The 15,454-nt window shown below is 35.9% G+C and overlaps 1 protein-coding gene across 1 annotated transcript; it reads left to right on the top strand.

Annotated features, from left to right (window-relative positions):
* Positions 1-3,332: 3,332 nt before the first annotated feature.
* Positions 3,333-5,635, top strand: LOC126627667 (AT-hook motif nuclear-localized protein 15-like). Its single transcript, XM_050297180.1, has one exon. It carries the CDS (start codon positions 4,406-4,408, stop codon positions 5,351-5,353), a length of 948 nt encoding a protein of 315 aa, XP_050153137.1. The 5' UTR covers positions 3,333-4,405; the 3' UTR covers positions 5,354-5,635.
* Positions 5,636-15,454: the final 9,819 nt, after the last annotated feature.

Raw genomic sequence — 15,454 nt, 5'->3', positions numbered from 1 at the left:
CTACCGTTTTTGGATCCCAAATGCCCTACCTGATGACAATTTAATTAACAATTAATTTAATTATGCCTCTCCGTTTTTCTAACCCTAGGTCGTTAATCCACACAAAACTCATCCCACCACGTACAGCAAAGCAATTCCAGTCCTCACTTCTCCAGATTTTTCCTCTCCTTTCATTCAACCAAAACTCAATTGAATTTGGAGTGTTATAGACAGTTGGAGTTCAAGTAATCAATTATCAAAATTCAACACAAAAATTCAACACAATTGAATTTATACAACTTTACTTCATTAATTTGTTTTTGGCATTTCAATTTAGAATTTAGCTTTCTAATTTAGAGATTAATGGATGAATGATAACATGATTATTTTTATATAAAGAGATTAATGGTATTGGTAATGATATTATTATGCAACGCTTTCAAAACATGAAAACAATTCGAGGAATATTGTAATATGTTGTATGAAAAACTTTATAGATTAATATATTAGTGTTTTGTTCAATAAATTCTTAAGATTTTTAATTGTGACTTTGTTGTTTGAGGATGGGCTCATGCAAATCTCTGGCTTCGTCCCTGCAGCAATGCCAACATGAATCTGTTAAAAAGAATTAGGGCTAAGTTTAGTCAAGGATAGCCACATAGTACTATTTGTCTAGTCGTATTCTTCACTTGTAAATGACGTTTTAGGTTTGTTTCTCACTAAAGGCGAATTTGAACCATATTATTATGGTTGATCAATTGTAAGGATTAACTCACTCTCTCATCCTATTATAAATAATATCGTTTGTTAAATAAATAAATAAAAAAGGGTTAGTCAAGTACAAACTATATATACCAAGCTTCCAAGTTCCTCAACAGCCCCAACATGTGTATCACAAGCCAAAATAACAAAATTGACATGGCGGGAGATAAACAAATTTAATTCTACAATATTCTTTAAAATATTAATTAAAAAAATTAAAACATAGCTAAAGGCTCGATATAACGGAAAGGGATCCTCTTTGGATCCCTTATACCTAATCCTCTTCATTAAACAATCCGAGTTCTTGAAATTTGATCAAACATCTAAAGTTATCATAATTTTTAAAATGGTTTCCTGTTTGTAGCCGTTAGATCAAATTTCAAGGGTCTGAATGATTTGTTAAGGAGGATTAGATGGAAGGGATCTAAAGATGATCCATTTCCTGATTTTACTTAGAGATGGCCTTAAAAAACCAGAGCTAAATTTAGTTAAGGGCTAAATACATAAAGCTCTTAAGACCATCTCCAATGGTGGCTTATAACCTAAATTTTTTCCTTTTTTTCCCCCCAAATCCACTCCAACCCAAAACCTAAACCAAACCTAAAACTTAAAACTTAAAATGAAGGTAAATATAGGTAACAAATTTAGCCCACAAAAGCTGCTGGGACCCACAGATGAGAGTGAAAAGTGGGCCTTGTCCTGTAGCCAACGGCTACTTTTCTTCATCGGGTGGTGGTGGTAATTGGACCGTTGGTTAATCCAACGGTTCACATTCAATTTTTATTTTATTTTATATTTATATATTTATTGAATCCAACGGCTTAAATCGAATATAATCAAATCTAACGGTAAAAAAAAAAAATCTAACGGTCCAAATTTAAATCCAATGGCTAGAATAATCTTAAAATTTATCGGAATTTAAATATTTTTTTCCAACGGCTAGAATAATTTTTTTTAAGTTTATGTGGTTTATCATGATTTTCATGTATTGATTTAGTGATTTTTCAAAATTTATCGGAATTTAAATATTTTTAGGTTAAAATATTCATAAAATTAATTTAGAATAGTCTACATATTTTTTTTTAAAAAAAAAAAAGTTAATTTAAAAAAAAATAGGCTTAATTCATTTTTTGATAATCTGGGGTTAAAATTTTAGGCCAAAAGGGTTGGAGTAGAAAAGCTGTTTCTGGGCTAAAACCTAAATTTTCTAGGCTAAATATTTTAAAGTTTTAGGTCAGGATTGAAGATGGTCTAAGCCTATCGACTGTTGATTGTCTTTAATTTGTTCATTCCAATTCAAAATATAATCTCTTTAAAGAAGATGTCAAATCTTATGTGGAAATGCCAACATGCATATTTGACTTAAAAAATTTGCCAATCAAAGTATTATTTGTTGACTGAATTTGAAGTTTTTATGATTAGGAATCAAATTTAACGTCAATGTCAAATTTATTTTTCATTAATTAATAGTAAATCCTTTATTCTGCTAACATTTCAACAAATTTTTAAGTAAAAACAATCATTTAAAGATTTCATTTAATAATAAAATAATATTTAACAATTTAATTAGAAAAACTTAAAATTTAACATAAAACATTAAATTATTACATTAATCGATCATTATAATTTAACTGTTATAATTTCACATATCTTATTTGATATCGACGGGCTTCAAGCCTTCAACATCTTCATTTCACGTGAGATGGAAAAATTTTGGCCGGTATGACTAGAGGTGGATAAAACTAGTGTTCAGTATTCTTTGAGAAATGATCCTTGCCGGATCTTTTTCTAGGGATTTTAGAGATCTTATGATTTCACCCGTTTATCATATATCGTACGGTTAGAAATTATTTTAAAATTTAAAATTTAAAATTAAATATGAATAGTATTTAACAAATACTGACCGCACGATATACAATAAATGGGTTAGATCACGGGTTCCGTATTCTTTAAGCTTCCTATATGACTGGAGACGGCATTAAGTATGGGTCATCGGTCGCGGTTTCTGGCGGTGATGTTTTCAGACATTGGCATTCGATATACCTTGTCGCGACTCGCGGACAATGACGACTTCCCACTACTCCAAGCGCACGTTACCCCACACTCCTTCTCTCTCTCTCTCTCTCTTCTCTGTCGGTAAAAACCCAAAAAAAGGAGAGATGAACACCAATTCTCATAGAAATTCTTCAGTATGATCGGTACATAGAATATTATATTTATTAAACAAATAGTGAGATATGTATGCTAAAAAATTAATAATTTTAAAAAATAAAATTTCTTACCATTCCTATTAAAACATGTGATGCACTACTTATATTTTCGTCGTAATTAAAAATTTCTCTAATTCTTAACCTTGGCTTGCACACTTGCCCTGCACCTTTCCACAGTCTCTGCTTTCCCAACGTCAAATCAAATTCCCGCACGTCACCTCATGAGGGCATAACGGTAATTCCGATTACAAAGATGCTTTTTTTCTTCCTGGTGGTTGGTTGCGGTTGGAGAGTCCAGTTGTTGATGACTGTAGAGGATTAAAATCTCACTCAACTTGGAAGCTCGGAACTTGTAAAGGCAAAACCGGAGGGACAAGAAAAAACCAGGTACTCTCTGCAAAACCGCCTTCTTCTTTTCCCCTCATAATTTTTTTGTTTTGTTTTTATTTTGTTTTTGTTTTGTTTTTATTTTGTTTTTGTTTTTGTTTTTGTTTTTGTTTTTGTTTTTACAAGTTTAAAGATAACATATGTTATCGTACGCCAGGGAGAGTTGGGACCCTTAACGTACGCACCCCCGCAGCCCCCGAAGTGGTAAAAAGGTGCAGTATTGCAGTAGAAAAGAGAGAGAACGAGAAAGAAAAGAAAAGAGAGATAAGACTGAAAATTACAGAGGAGAAGAGGCCCCCCCCCCCCAACCACAGAAACAAAATCTTTGGGTTAGTTTGCTCGTACTGGCCAACCAAGATTTCCCATTGATTAGACTTGAGAGAGAGGGCAAAGCAACCCAAGCTATAAGGAAGAAAGAGGAAAAGCTAGAAGCTGCTCAAACTCAGAAAGCTTATCAGAGAAGAACACAAGGGATGCACTTTGTGGGTATCCAATAATATACATACATATATATATATACTTGTATTTTAATGTTGTGAGCACAAATATGTGAATCGTTGGGTATTTTGGGACGTGGGTTTTGAAGATTGTTGAGGTTGGATTTGGTTTTTGAACTAGGGGGTTAGGGTTGTTGGATTCTAAATGGGGTTTGTTGGATCTAATATTTCTGGGTTTTTAGCTTTTAGGGTTTTCAAGTAATAAAAAGGAGATAGAGTTTAGGTGGTTTTGTGAAAAGGGATAAGGTTTTTGGATTCTATCTGTTGGGTTTTGGAGATTGTTTTTATGTATTGCTTATAGGAGAGATCTTTCAGTCTGTTCCTGCAAGCAAACAAAGAAGAAGGCGAGAGAGAGAGAGAGAGAGAGAGAGATGGGTTTTAAAGAGATCTTTACCTTCCTTAATTAGCTAGACAGGTGGTTCAGCCGTGGTTGTCGTTATGCATCCAAAAACAGAAAGAGTGTAAAAGCAAGAGCTTAGATTTGGATTTTTTTCCATTCTTGCTCGGATTTGGATTTTGGTTTCTAGGTTTTTTTTATTATATATTTTCCCAAGATTTAATTAGAAGGCCATGGCGAATCGATGGTGGGCCGGAAATGTTTCCATGGGCGGAGGAGGTCATGTGGATTCAATCTCCTCGACTCCGCCGTCTCTCCACCTCAGAAACACCGAGGAACAACTCGACGACCAAGACAACACCACCACTACTCCCACCAACAGCAGCACCAGCCCACACAAGCAGAACAACAAACACCACGAAGATGGTCGGGACAACAATGACCTGGAAGGCGACGATCAGGGCCCTAACACCGGCAGCGGCAGCCATGACAGCCTCGAGCCAGGAAGTAGCAACCGGAGGCCGCGTGGCCGCCCCCCTGGTTCCAAAAACAAGCCCAAACCGCCCGTTGTCATCACTAAAGAGAGCCCCAACGCTCTCCGAAGCCACGTCTTGGAAATCAGCAGCGGCAGCGACATTGTAGACAGCATTGCCACCTTTTCTCAAAGACGGCATAGAGGCGTCTCTGTCCTCAGCGGCAGCGGCATTGTCGCTAATGTAACTCTTCGGCAACCAGCAGCGCCAACTGGAGTGATTACATTGCACGGAAGGTTTGAGATTCTATCGTTGTCAGGGGCGTTCCTACCCGCCCCGTCACCGCCCGGCGCGACAGGACTGACCGTGTACTTGGCAGGCGGCCAGGGGCAGGTGGTGGGAGGCACCGTGATGGGAGCGTTGGTGGCTTCAGGTCCGGTGATCGTTATTGCAGCTACGTTCACAAATGCAACATATGAGAGGCTGCCACTCGAGGAAGAGCAAGGTGGAGAAGGAGGAATGCAGATACAGCAGCATTCAGGTGTGAATTCGGCAGGGACAGGAGCGAATTCGGGATCTCGAGGTGTGGGTGAGGATCCTAGTGCAATGGCAGCTTACAATCTACCTCCGAATTTACTTGCGAATGGCGGTCAGATCCCTCATGATGTTTTCTGGGGTCCTCCCCCTCCGAGACCTCCATCTTACTGAGACAACAAAGATTTAGAGAGAGAAAGAAAAAGAGAGAGATACTTGGTTTGATCACTGACTTGTTGTATTTTGGTTTTGTGCAAAAATATGTTTTGGCAGCTTTTGTAGGCACAGCAAGCAAAGGTATATCTTTTGCTTGTTAAATCTCAAATCTCTGTAGTTTTGTTGTTAGGTTTTATTTATTTTTTCTTTATCCGTAGCTATGTTTCGAAACCGGTGGATCATATGGATATATTTTGTTCGTTCTTTCGTTTAATTTTCTGTGGAAGAATATGTTGATGATGGTGTAGGGGAAAAGAAGAAGAAATAGTCAAGAAGATGGAGGGGTTTGGAGCTATTGAAATTTCCACTGCAAATTGTTTGTGAAAATTCTTCGTTATTGGTAAGCTTTCCCAAGAGTCTTTCTATGCATTGCTTTAGCGTCTCCGGTTCACTCGATAACTTTCCCGTGAATTATGAATTCTCAAGCGTGCATGCACCGTTAAATTCAGTAATGTATGCCAACCGTTGATCTTCTGAATATTGTCATCTGCATCTTCCCAAAAATGTCGTTTCATGGATAATTATTGAAAAGTTGAGTTTCCGGTTAAGTGCATGCTCCGACAGGAATATCATTGAGGTTTATTTGGATGGGAGATAACTTGAGAGGAGGTTGGTATGGATGCCTTTATGCTTGCCAGGTTTTAGGGTTTTAGGGCTGTATGATTTGATGGGTCGATCGACAGATTTGACAAGTGTGTAGAGGCTTCCTGTTAGGTCTTGGAGAACTTCCTGTTTGGTCTTGGAGAACTTTTTACATAATTGATTCTTCTTTAATCTACGAGAGTTTTCTTGTTTATACAAGGATATGCTGATATATTAAGGATAATATTGACAGTGTGTAGAGGCTTCCTGTTTGGTCTTAGAGAACTGTTTACATAATTGATTCTTCTTTAATCCACGAGAGTCTTATCTTGTTTATACAAGGATATGCTCATATATGAAGGATAATATAGTGCCATAGTTCTTAGTTAAGTTGTTTAGAGACACTTTAGGATTATGGAGACAATAGGGAGTTCACAGATGACAGTTCCCAATCATCCAAATTAATTGCATGTCGAGTGGTATTCTAATTAAACTACGGGAGGGGTAGAGAACAGTAGTCAACTTGGCTACGTCGGGTCTGTAAATTACTTACACGCCTTTTGTTTTAATAGAATTTACTCAGATGAATGTATGTGCTTTCCTTTCATGTTTGCAGTATTGATCAAGTAATGTTTGAGTAACAAGAAACTTTGGATCATTGGTACAATTGGATGTGAGAATTTTTTAGATGAATTTTAGATGGTGTTTGGTTTAGAATTAGATCTTTTTGTTTTTTGTCACACTCCTTTTTTCCCGACACTTGTTTCTTTAAACAAGTGGTGAAAGAAATAATTGGTGGTGTTGGTCGCCAGATTTGACTGTTTTAGGTCATCAAGTTATTTGGATTATTTTTCCCTTCATATATGCCAATTTTACTTGTATGTTGTTAGGATTATTTTTATTGTTTAATTTCTAATATTTATTTAGGTGATGTCAAGAAAAAAAATGGTGGGAAAATTTCACTAATGTCAATGTGTGATAGTCAATTTGCATTATTTGGAAATTTGACACGGAATTTTGTTAACACATAGGGAAATGCTGGCTATACACCCGGTCTTCCTACGCATTTATGTTTAATCATGTTTTTTATCAAATCAGGTGCTTAGAAGTAAAAGAGCGGTGTAGGAGAAAACTAGTGTGAAATTATCATCTCCCAAATCTTTTGAATAGGGACGATGTTGTATTTCATTTAACTTCACAAACAGATACAAGGGTGACTAGTTGGGTACATAAACTTCAGTGACCAAGAAATTGATCTGAAGTGAATTTGTGCAGTACAACAAATAATAGTAAACCTTTATACGACAACCACAAATACTGTCCTGACCCTCCCACATACTGTCATCAATACAAATTTGTTACAAACGCAAGCAACAAAATTATATAGATGACCACATAAGTCATTGCATGAATGCGAGGCGACAAAATGTCATCGCCGTGTGAGACCACCAACTCAACGCAAAAAGCGGAGACAACATCAACCAACGCAAGCACGCAACCACCACGTACATAGGGAGAATAACCTAGACTAAAATACAATAAAATAAATTCGACATGTCCACAGTGGAGAAGCAAGCAGGAGACGGTGGAGCAGCAAAACGTGCAGAGATGACAAAGGCGTGGGACACCCACCGAAGCTGGGGCGATATCCAAGGCACCAAAGACCGTCATCCGTCGCTCGGAGTGGGACGTAACAGGAGGAGGAAAGCGATGGCTGACAGGATGGCAAAGGGAACCAACCACCCTGCCGCACCACCAGCCCCACCACCGAAACAAACCCAAATAGGTTGAAATGATAGTTCCAAGGGCAAAGCCCTCGAGGAGCCCAAAGCACCAGGAACAACAGTTCTGCACATCAAAACTATGAGCAACCAAGAGGCCCTCGCCGGGAACACCCAAAATTGACGCCACCCAGGACAAAGCACGACAAATCCAAAGGCCCACCACGCCAAAGCGAGGGGGAGACCTAGCGAACTTGATATTGGAACAACAACACCAAACCCGGCAACCACTAAAGTCACCCAAAATCACAAAAAGGCAGAGCCACCCATGGGAGCACCAGTGGGACTAAGGACAACTGTGGGGGGAGAGGGAAAGGAGAGGAGTCCCGGATGAGAGAGGGGGAGAAGAGACACAGGGGGGAAGGGGGAGAAGCTGTTGAAGGGTGGGATGGGGTGGAGAGGAAAGAGGGGACGGGGAGAAGAGAGGAAAGCTAGGAGAATGAGGAGGAGAGGCGGCCACCGACCCCCAACCTTAGCCAGATGCCGGTGGCCATGGAGGAAGGGGAAGTTGGCTGCACTGGTGGGAGATATTTTTCTTCTTAAAATTAAAAAAGCTTACTGGTTCAAACTACTCATATATACACTGCTATGCGATTGAGAATTGTTATTGGCACTTCACAATTCTCATTTGACACTTCAAATTTTTTATATTTAAAAAAAAAAATACACTTGTGATGAGTGTAAATTGAGATCTTTATAATGCTAATAACCGTTACCATGCATTTTAACTTTCTTATAAAATATAAAATATGATCACAATGGCACATTTTGTTATAATTTCGGGTACTTTCCTTTTTTGGTTCTTCACCAACTCCCCCCTCCGAAAAGGGCAAAAAATATTGGTCCGGGTCAAGGGTGGTTAAACAAGAGCATAGTAGTCGCCAAGTTGGTAAATCAAATTGAAAAATAAGGACAGGATAAGGAGCAGTTATTATCTCCGAGAATTCAATTGACTTCTGCTGCATTTGCACTTTCTGAAAGAAAATGCAGTGTCATGATGTTTTTCTTCTTTTTCTAGATCAGCATGAATTGACTGAACATGCTGGAAATAAATGTACTCTACAGGAGCATGACCGATGACTGAGTCGGTGTTAGGACTCGAAGTACATCGAAGGAAAATGGTACACATTCTTTGTATCCCTCTAAAAACTTTTCAAGAGGGGTGTGCGAGTCTAAGAGGGGCACGAAAGTCAGCTATGAATGTGGATGTTAGCAATCTTCGATTTGGACTATTTTTAATGACGTTTCTCTTTTTTCTCTTTTTACGATTTTAGTTTATGATCAAAACGATTTACTTTTACATTATTGTTAATGATTAACTACAACAAATTAACTATGCTAGAAATTTTATGTTTTTTATAAACGATATTATTAGTGAGTCAAATTCTTAGTTGTTAGGGAAGAAGGAGAATAATGAGACAGAATCTGCACTAGAGTGCAAAAAGATGACCCTTTTTTGCCATTGCGATAAATCATCATCTACTATGCTAGAAATTGTTAAAATGTTCCGATTAACAAAGTTAACACATTTTGGTGTTTAATTATTAGGGAATTGTTATTGGTACTCCAAAAATCTCATTCTACACTTCAAACTTTTTATATTTGGAAAGAAAAATACACTTGTGAGGAGTGTAGAATGAGATTTTTAGAGTGCTAATAACACTTCCCAATTATTATTTAGTTATAATGCTGAAAAAAGAGACTAGGTAATGGCCTATTTATTATAAAATGCTGATAAACTCCCCCTGTCTATTCTTTTCAACCACATTTTAATAAATAAATTAATATCAATTTACCTCGTGTAAAATAATATTTAAGGACTAAAGCAAAAAAAAGAAAAAACAAATCTTTTGTCTATTCACCATTTCACTGCAACCATCTCAATTGTCTCAATTCTTTTAAATAAACATTTTCTTCATTGTTTCAAAAAAAAAAAAACATTTTCTTCATTTTCTACTTTTCTAGTTTAATCATATATAAGAGTTATTCACAACATTTACTAATAAAATAATTATCTAAATCTTTGAAAAATGAAATGAGAGACCAGAAGAAGAAATTGGGCTTGGACGAGTGGAATTCGATTATTGCGAATTTGGAAATGGGACATGAGGATGAGATTTTGGGAATTCGGTATGAGGCTTAGTTGTGGGATTTGGAAGGGGGTTGCGTTGGTGGTGGAGAGGAAAAGAAGGAGAGTTGCAATCAATTAGAGATATAGGAATTGACCAAAAATTGAAATATTAACTGAAATAAAAATCGGGAAGGGAGGCCTTTACGGTAGGCTTATCAACACTCTAATATTTATTATGGAGAAATTAGGTTCTCATCATTCATTTTGCTACTCCATTGATTAAAATCCTATTCATTTTCAATTTTTGATCAAGGCGTATTAATAACATCATTAATTATTTCAATAATAAAATATTTTTTTATTTCTAAATATATTCATTTAATGTTAAAAATGTTACAATTAGTATATTTATATTTATGACTAAATTTTTTATCATATATTTTTAGTTTTAGTTTGTACCCATTTTTTGTCACAGCCCGTCCCGAATTATTTTATTGACAGAGTGAAATATCTATTTTGCCCTTGGACGTTGAGATGTGTTGTGTGTGACATGTTTTTAGAAGTGGACCAATATGTTAAGTTCCTAAGTGTTAGGACCCATTGAGGACTTAAACTTTTGTTTGTTTTGGTTGGTAGCCCAAACTAGGACAACACACACACACCCAAACAACCCCGTTGACCATTCTCTCGGATTTCATCCATCGTTCGTACAAGTTGTACGGTCACTCTTCAAACTAGCTTCATCTTACTCAGATCGAAGTCGAGGAGGTTGCTTTTGTGTTCTTGGTGAACTCAGGAGCTCATCCATACCCTTAGTTCGACGTGAGAGCTCGTAAAACCCGGAAACCAGAGAACCTGGATTGTGAACATTGTTCATGTGATCGTAATTGTTGAATTTTCAGCGAGTTTTAAGGTCATAGGAAGCCTTAAAACATCTTCACGAAGCTCGGGGAGTAACTTTGGAGTGTTTTGGACGTCGGGAAGCTCGGGTTCAACGAGTTGCAGAGGTGGCCAGATTATCGTGCTTTTTCCAACGAGATCCTATGAATTTTAGGGCTTAAAATTGGTAAGGTTTTGTTATACTCGTTGTAAGCTTCATTGTGGTATAAAATTCATGAGTTTTGGTTGAAAAATGAAGAAGATATGAAGGTTTAAACTTTTTCCTAGTTTCCGGCGACGACGACGATCTCTGGCGAACCAAGGAAGACGAGGGAGAATATTCCGTCAAGTTTGACAAAATATTCTAACGGCGTCAGGCAATGCCGTCAACTTTTATTAAGATTTTAACGGAATATTCCTAATGGCCGTTAGGTTTAGTTAGAGTTTGGCCGCGCGTGGGTGGAAATTTTTTCTAAAAATATGGGGATGTTCGTGGTGTTGAGTATATCACATTGGTATATTCAAACTCCCCATTTGACCATTGTATGAGAAGTTATTAGCTAGTTTTGGTTATATGCTTTAATTAACGTTTATTTAGTTATTTCGCATATAGGTGAGACCTATCTTGAGGACGTGTACCATCAATCGAGGCTCGGGGGCTACGACCCTTCGACATATCAGTGAGTGGGCTTTTGGTTTTCCGTATATACCTATATACTTGAGATTTTTCCCAGAAAATGAATTTGAATGATTATACGTTTTGAAATGCCATGCAAAGTATCTGTCTATTTTATTTATGCATTAGTAGTTGCATATATTTATGATTGGTGCTGCGGACGCATAGGTAAGTGCCAGGTAAGTTCATAAATTAAAGATATGAGATTGCTTTAGTTATGCGAGATATGATGTGTTGCATTGAGAGCTCATAAACCTGCACCCCGGTGTTAGTGCTCCCGCCCAGAGTTAGGGCATAATCCTTCACGTGATGTTCACCTCTCGCACCATATGCTCACCTTGGATCCAAGTTAGGTGCACAAGCTTGTCGTACAGACTACTTAGGTGGTTCCGACTCATAGGTGACCCGCGATCATTCGCACAGTCTTCACGTGATTGTAGCACTACAACATATTTATTTTACACCTAATCTTGTTGTACATACCACTTTAGGTGGTTCCGACTCATGTGCAGGATTTGATATGGTTGAGATTGGTTATGAGCTATAGACTCAGCCGTGCAGGTTAAGTTAGGTGGATCCTGCTGATATGATATCTGGCATTGATATATTGTAATTGGATTACTTCTAGCATTTCATTGAGATACTTTGGCATGATATATTTCTATGGATTTTCATCCTGAGCATGATTTCTGACATAGCATATATTATATTTCATGGGAAATTATACAGGTTTTACGGCGAGGGGTTAGAACTTTTGAGAAATGAAATGATTTTGAAAAACTTTGTTTTTACTCACTCACACTTTTTGTTTTGTGCCCCTCTAGGTTTTAGGTAGAAGTGCTTTGGTGGCTCACGGGGATTTCGACGGTGGTTCTGACAAAACATCATAAATGTAAGATCACCTTTGGGTGCTGTATAATTAGTACTTGTCGAGTCGGACTGCACTTAGGCTATTTATGCTATGATTGTGTATTTCACACTTAATCTTGCACTAGCACTTTATCTTATCCAGTGCTGCTAGTAGTTTGGTTTTTTATTTATTCATATTTCTCTATGTCAATTTTGCTTCTGCATTGTGCACATGGTTACGTTACTCTCGCGTGACGGCCAACACGCCCTGATGTAGGTCGGGGTGTGTCATTTTTAATTTGTGCCAATTTTCTTTTCGGTTTTAATTTGTACCCATATATTAATTTCTTTTTGTGCCCATATTTTTTAAAGTTTGTTTGTATTTGTACCCATATTTTTTTTTATTTGTACTTTTTATTTTGCTAAATGTACCCATGCTAATTATATGTACCTATTCATGTAAAACTTTTTAATCTTAAAATGTACTCATTCTTAAATATATCAATTTGTTATATGTAAAATGTACCCTTTTTTTTTATATAAAATCTATTCAATTTTTTTCTAATCCATTTTTAAACTTATATGGGTACATTAATTCTTTTTTCTTTGATTTTAAAATGTATCCATGTCAAGTTTAATTGAAGAAATTTACTAATGTTATTAAGCCTAATCTTTATTTATTTAATTTTTTTTGTGATTTTGAACAATGTACCCATGTTTTGATACAATAATTTTTTTTTTGGTTAATTTTGATGAATGTACCCATGTTTATATATACACACACACACACAATAGTATATTTATATTTTAATATTTTTAATCCCACAAATTATGGTTTTTTATTTAAAATGTCCTTTATATAAACAACTAAAATTTATAATTTTTAATTTAAAAAATATAGTAACGTACATAGAAATAAATTATTACATTAATTTCAGGGACCTCGATCAAAAATTAAAAACCAACAAGGTTTCAATCAAAAAATATTCATAGCTAAGGACCGCATCCAAAGTCTTCCATTTATTATTCTAACAAAATAAAAAAGAATTTAGATATATATTAGAGGTTATTTTAGGAATAATAGTGGGTGGAAAAATAGCACTTCAAATTTTTAATTTTTTTGTGAAGTCTTGATAGGGATTTTACTACACATGTGAACGGGCAAAAAAAAACTCCTATTATACTTGCAAGAATCACAAGGTTGTTGTAGTATAAACGGATCTCACAAGGTTGTTCTCCACATGGATTATTAAATAATTCGAAACAAACCAAATTCCAATTAATTATTGTAAAGTAGAAATTGAGATGATTGATTTTATAACCTACTTAAATTAAAAAACGAATTTAATTAATAAAAATAAGACACTCTGCAATATTAAAACTAGAGGGAAAAGAAAACAGTTTTGGGAGAAATCAAATTAAGAAAGCACTAGGGTTCCACCATCACCTAGCAATCCGATGAACTTTTACCAATTACTTATGATCTACACATGCCACTTTGAAGGTTAGATTTTCCTAATTCATATTCTACTTGGAACATCCAACATAGAACGTATATCTAACATGCAACCCGTCCGGACGTTCGAATCAAATCTGAACATGAAAGACTCATTATGCTTTATGAAAACCCTTTGAAAAACCATGCAATCCTTAAGACTTGGTGTTCATCCTAAGTGAAATTACAATTATTAATCACAAGAAGCCAGCGTCAATTTCAGGGAACCTTTCGCCCAAAATTGCATTAAATTACTTTTCTAAAGATCCTAATGGTGATCAGGCATTAAGACAATTAGATAGTTTTTATCCCGGTGATTAACAATTCAAAGTATGCATGCAATCAATCATAAGCAATTAAATAAAAATCACATATTCATGCTAAGGCTCAAAGCTTCGCCCTAGCAAAAGAAATTAGTTACACATATTCATAATTGAGATCATAGAAAATATTATTAAGAAAAGGATTGAAAACACCTTAAAGTAGAAAATCTCCAAAACCCTAGCAATTCTCTCTGTCTCCAAAATTGCATAAAATAAAGCGTCTCGAAAAACTGTAGACGGCCAAGCAATATATCTGCTAAGCCCCCACACATACCCTAAAAACAGGTCCTTTATTCCCCCTAGGAAACTAAAATTAATAATAAAATAAAATAGGAAACATAACCCTAAATTAAATGGTAAAATTCGCCTAAAATATGAACAGCCACGTTTTGGACCCATAAGCTGCTCTAAAACTGGCCCATTAAAGCTGGATTTAATGTTTGGAATATTCTAAACACTTCTCCAGAAGGTCACGAACCCCTCCGAGGTCATCTTGGGCTCAAAAAATGCAATTTAAGCCCAAAAACGTCATTTTCCAGCACTGCGCATTGCTTCTTTATTCCATCGCCAGAAAATAACTGCTTGGTAAACAAATCCCAAATTTTGATACAAACACGCCAAGTGACTCACGAACGTCCTTCAACTGGAATTACTCCAAAATTCATCCATTTGATCCTGTTTTTCTCCAGATGAAGTCGAAAGTCCTATATTGAAAATACAATTCAAAGTATCAAAATTCTTTCAAAATATTAACCAAAATATACTAAGATTAGGGTAAAATATATAATATAAAATCTACTCATCATGAAGGATGAGATTATAATGTGAGTGAGAAACTAAGATATTGAGGTGGGTCTAGTTATTATATAATAATAAGGAGATGATTAATTGAATTTGAATTTAGTTACTTCTTTTTGTAGAAATTACTTTTAAAAAGTAATTTGGAAAATAGAAGATTTGGATATCATATAACATTAACACCTACAGTCTACAGAGATGAGATATTAAAATGAGAAGGTTGCTAGCATTGTATGTTTTCGTGTGTGCGTTTGGGTATTGCCAACCTTTTTAGTTGAGCTTATAAGGCCTTCCATGATTTGGAAATTTTGAATGAGAAATGTTTAGGAGACTCTCTCAAAAGTTGGACTTTCTATTGATTCTCTGTCACCTCATGTTTTTGCCACAATGTTTTATAATGTTGTCACGAAAATTGACGTTAAACAATTAGGTGATAAAGAGTCTATAAAAAGTCTCAATTTGAAAGAGTTTCCTTAGAATTTCTCATTATGAGTTTGATATTTGAAAATAGATGAAACTTGGTATACTAAGCATGAAATTTTGAGTTCAATACCACTAGACCGTAGTACTAAATGACCAATTATATAAAAAGTTAAAATCATTAC

This window comes from Malus sylvestris, chromosome 7 (genome assembly GCF_916048215.2).
Source record: "Malus sylvestris chromosome 7, drMalSylv7.2, whole genome shotgun sequence".
Taxonomy (NCBI): Eukaryota; Viridiplantae; Streptophyta; class Magnoliopsida; order Rosales; family Rosaceae; genus Malus; species Malus sylvestris.
This window is presented reverse-complemented; position numbering and strand designations above follow the sequence as displayed.

What these genes read in the sequence shown, in the direction of transcription:
- LOC126627667 (XM_050297180.1), top strand. Translation starts at nt 4,406, where the DNA reads ATGGCGAATCGATGGTGGGCCGGAAATGTTTCCATGGGCGGAGGAGGT.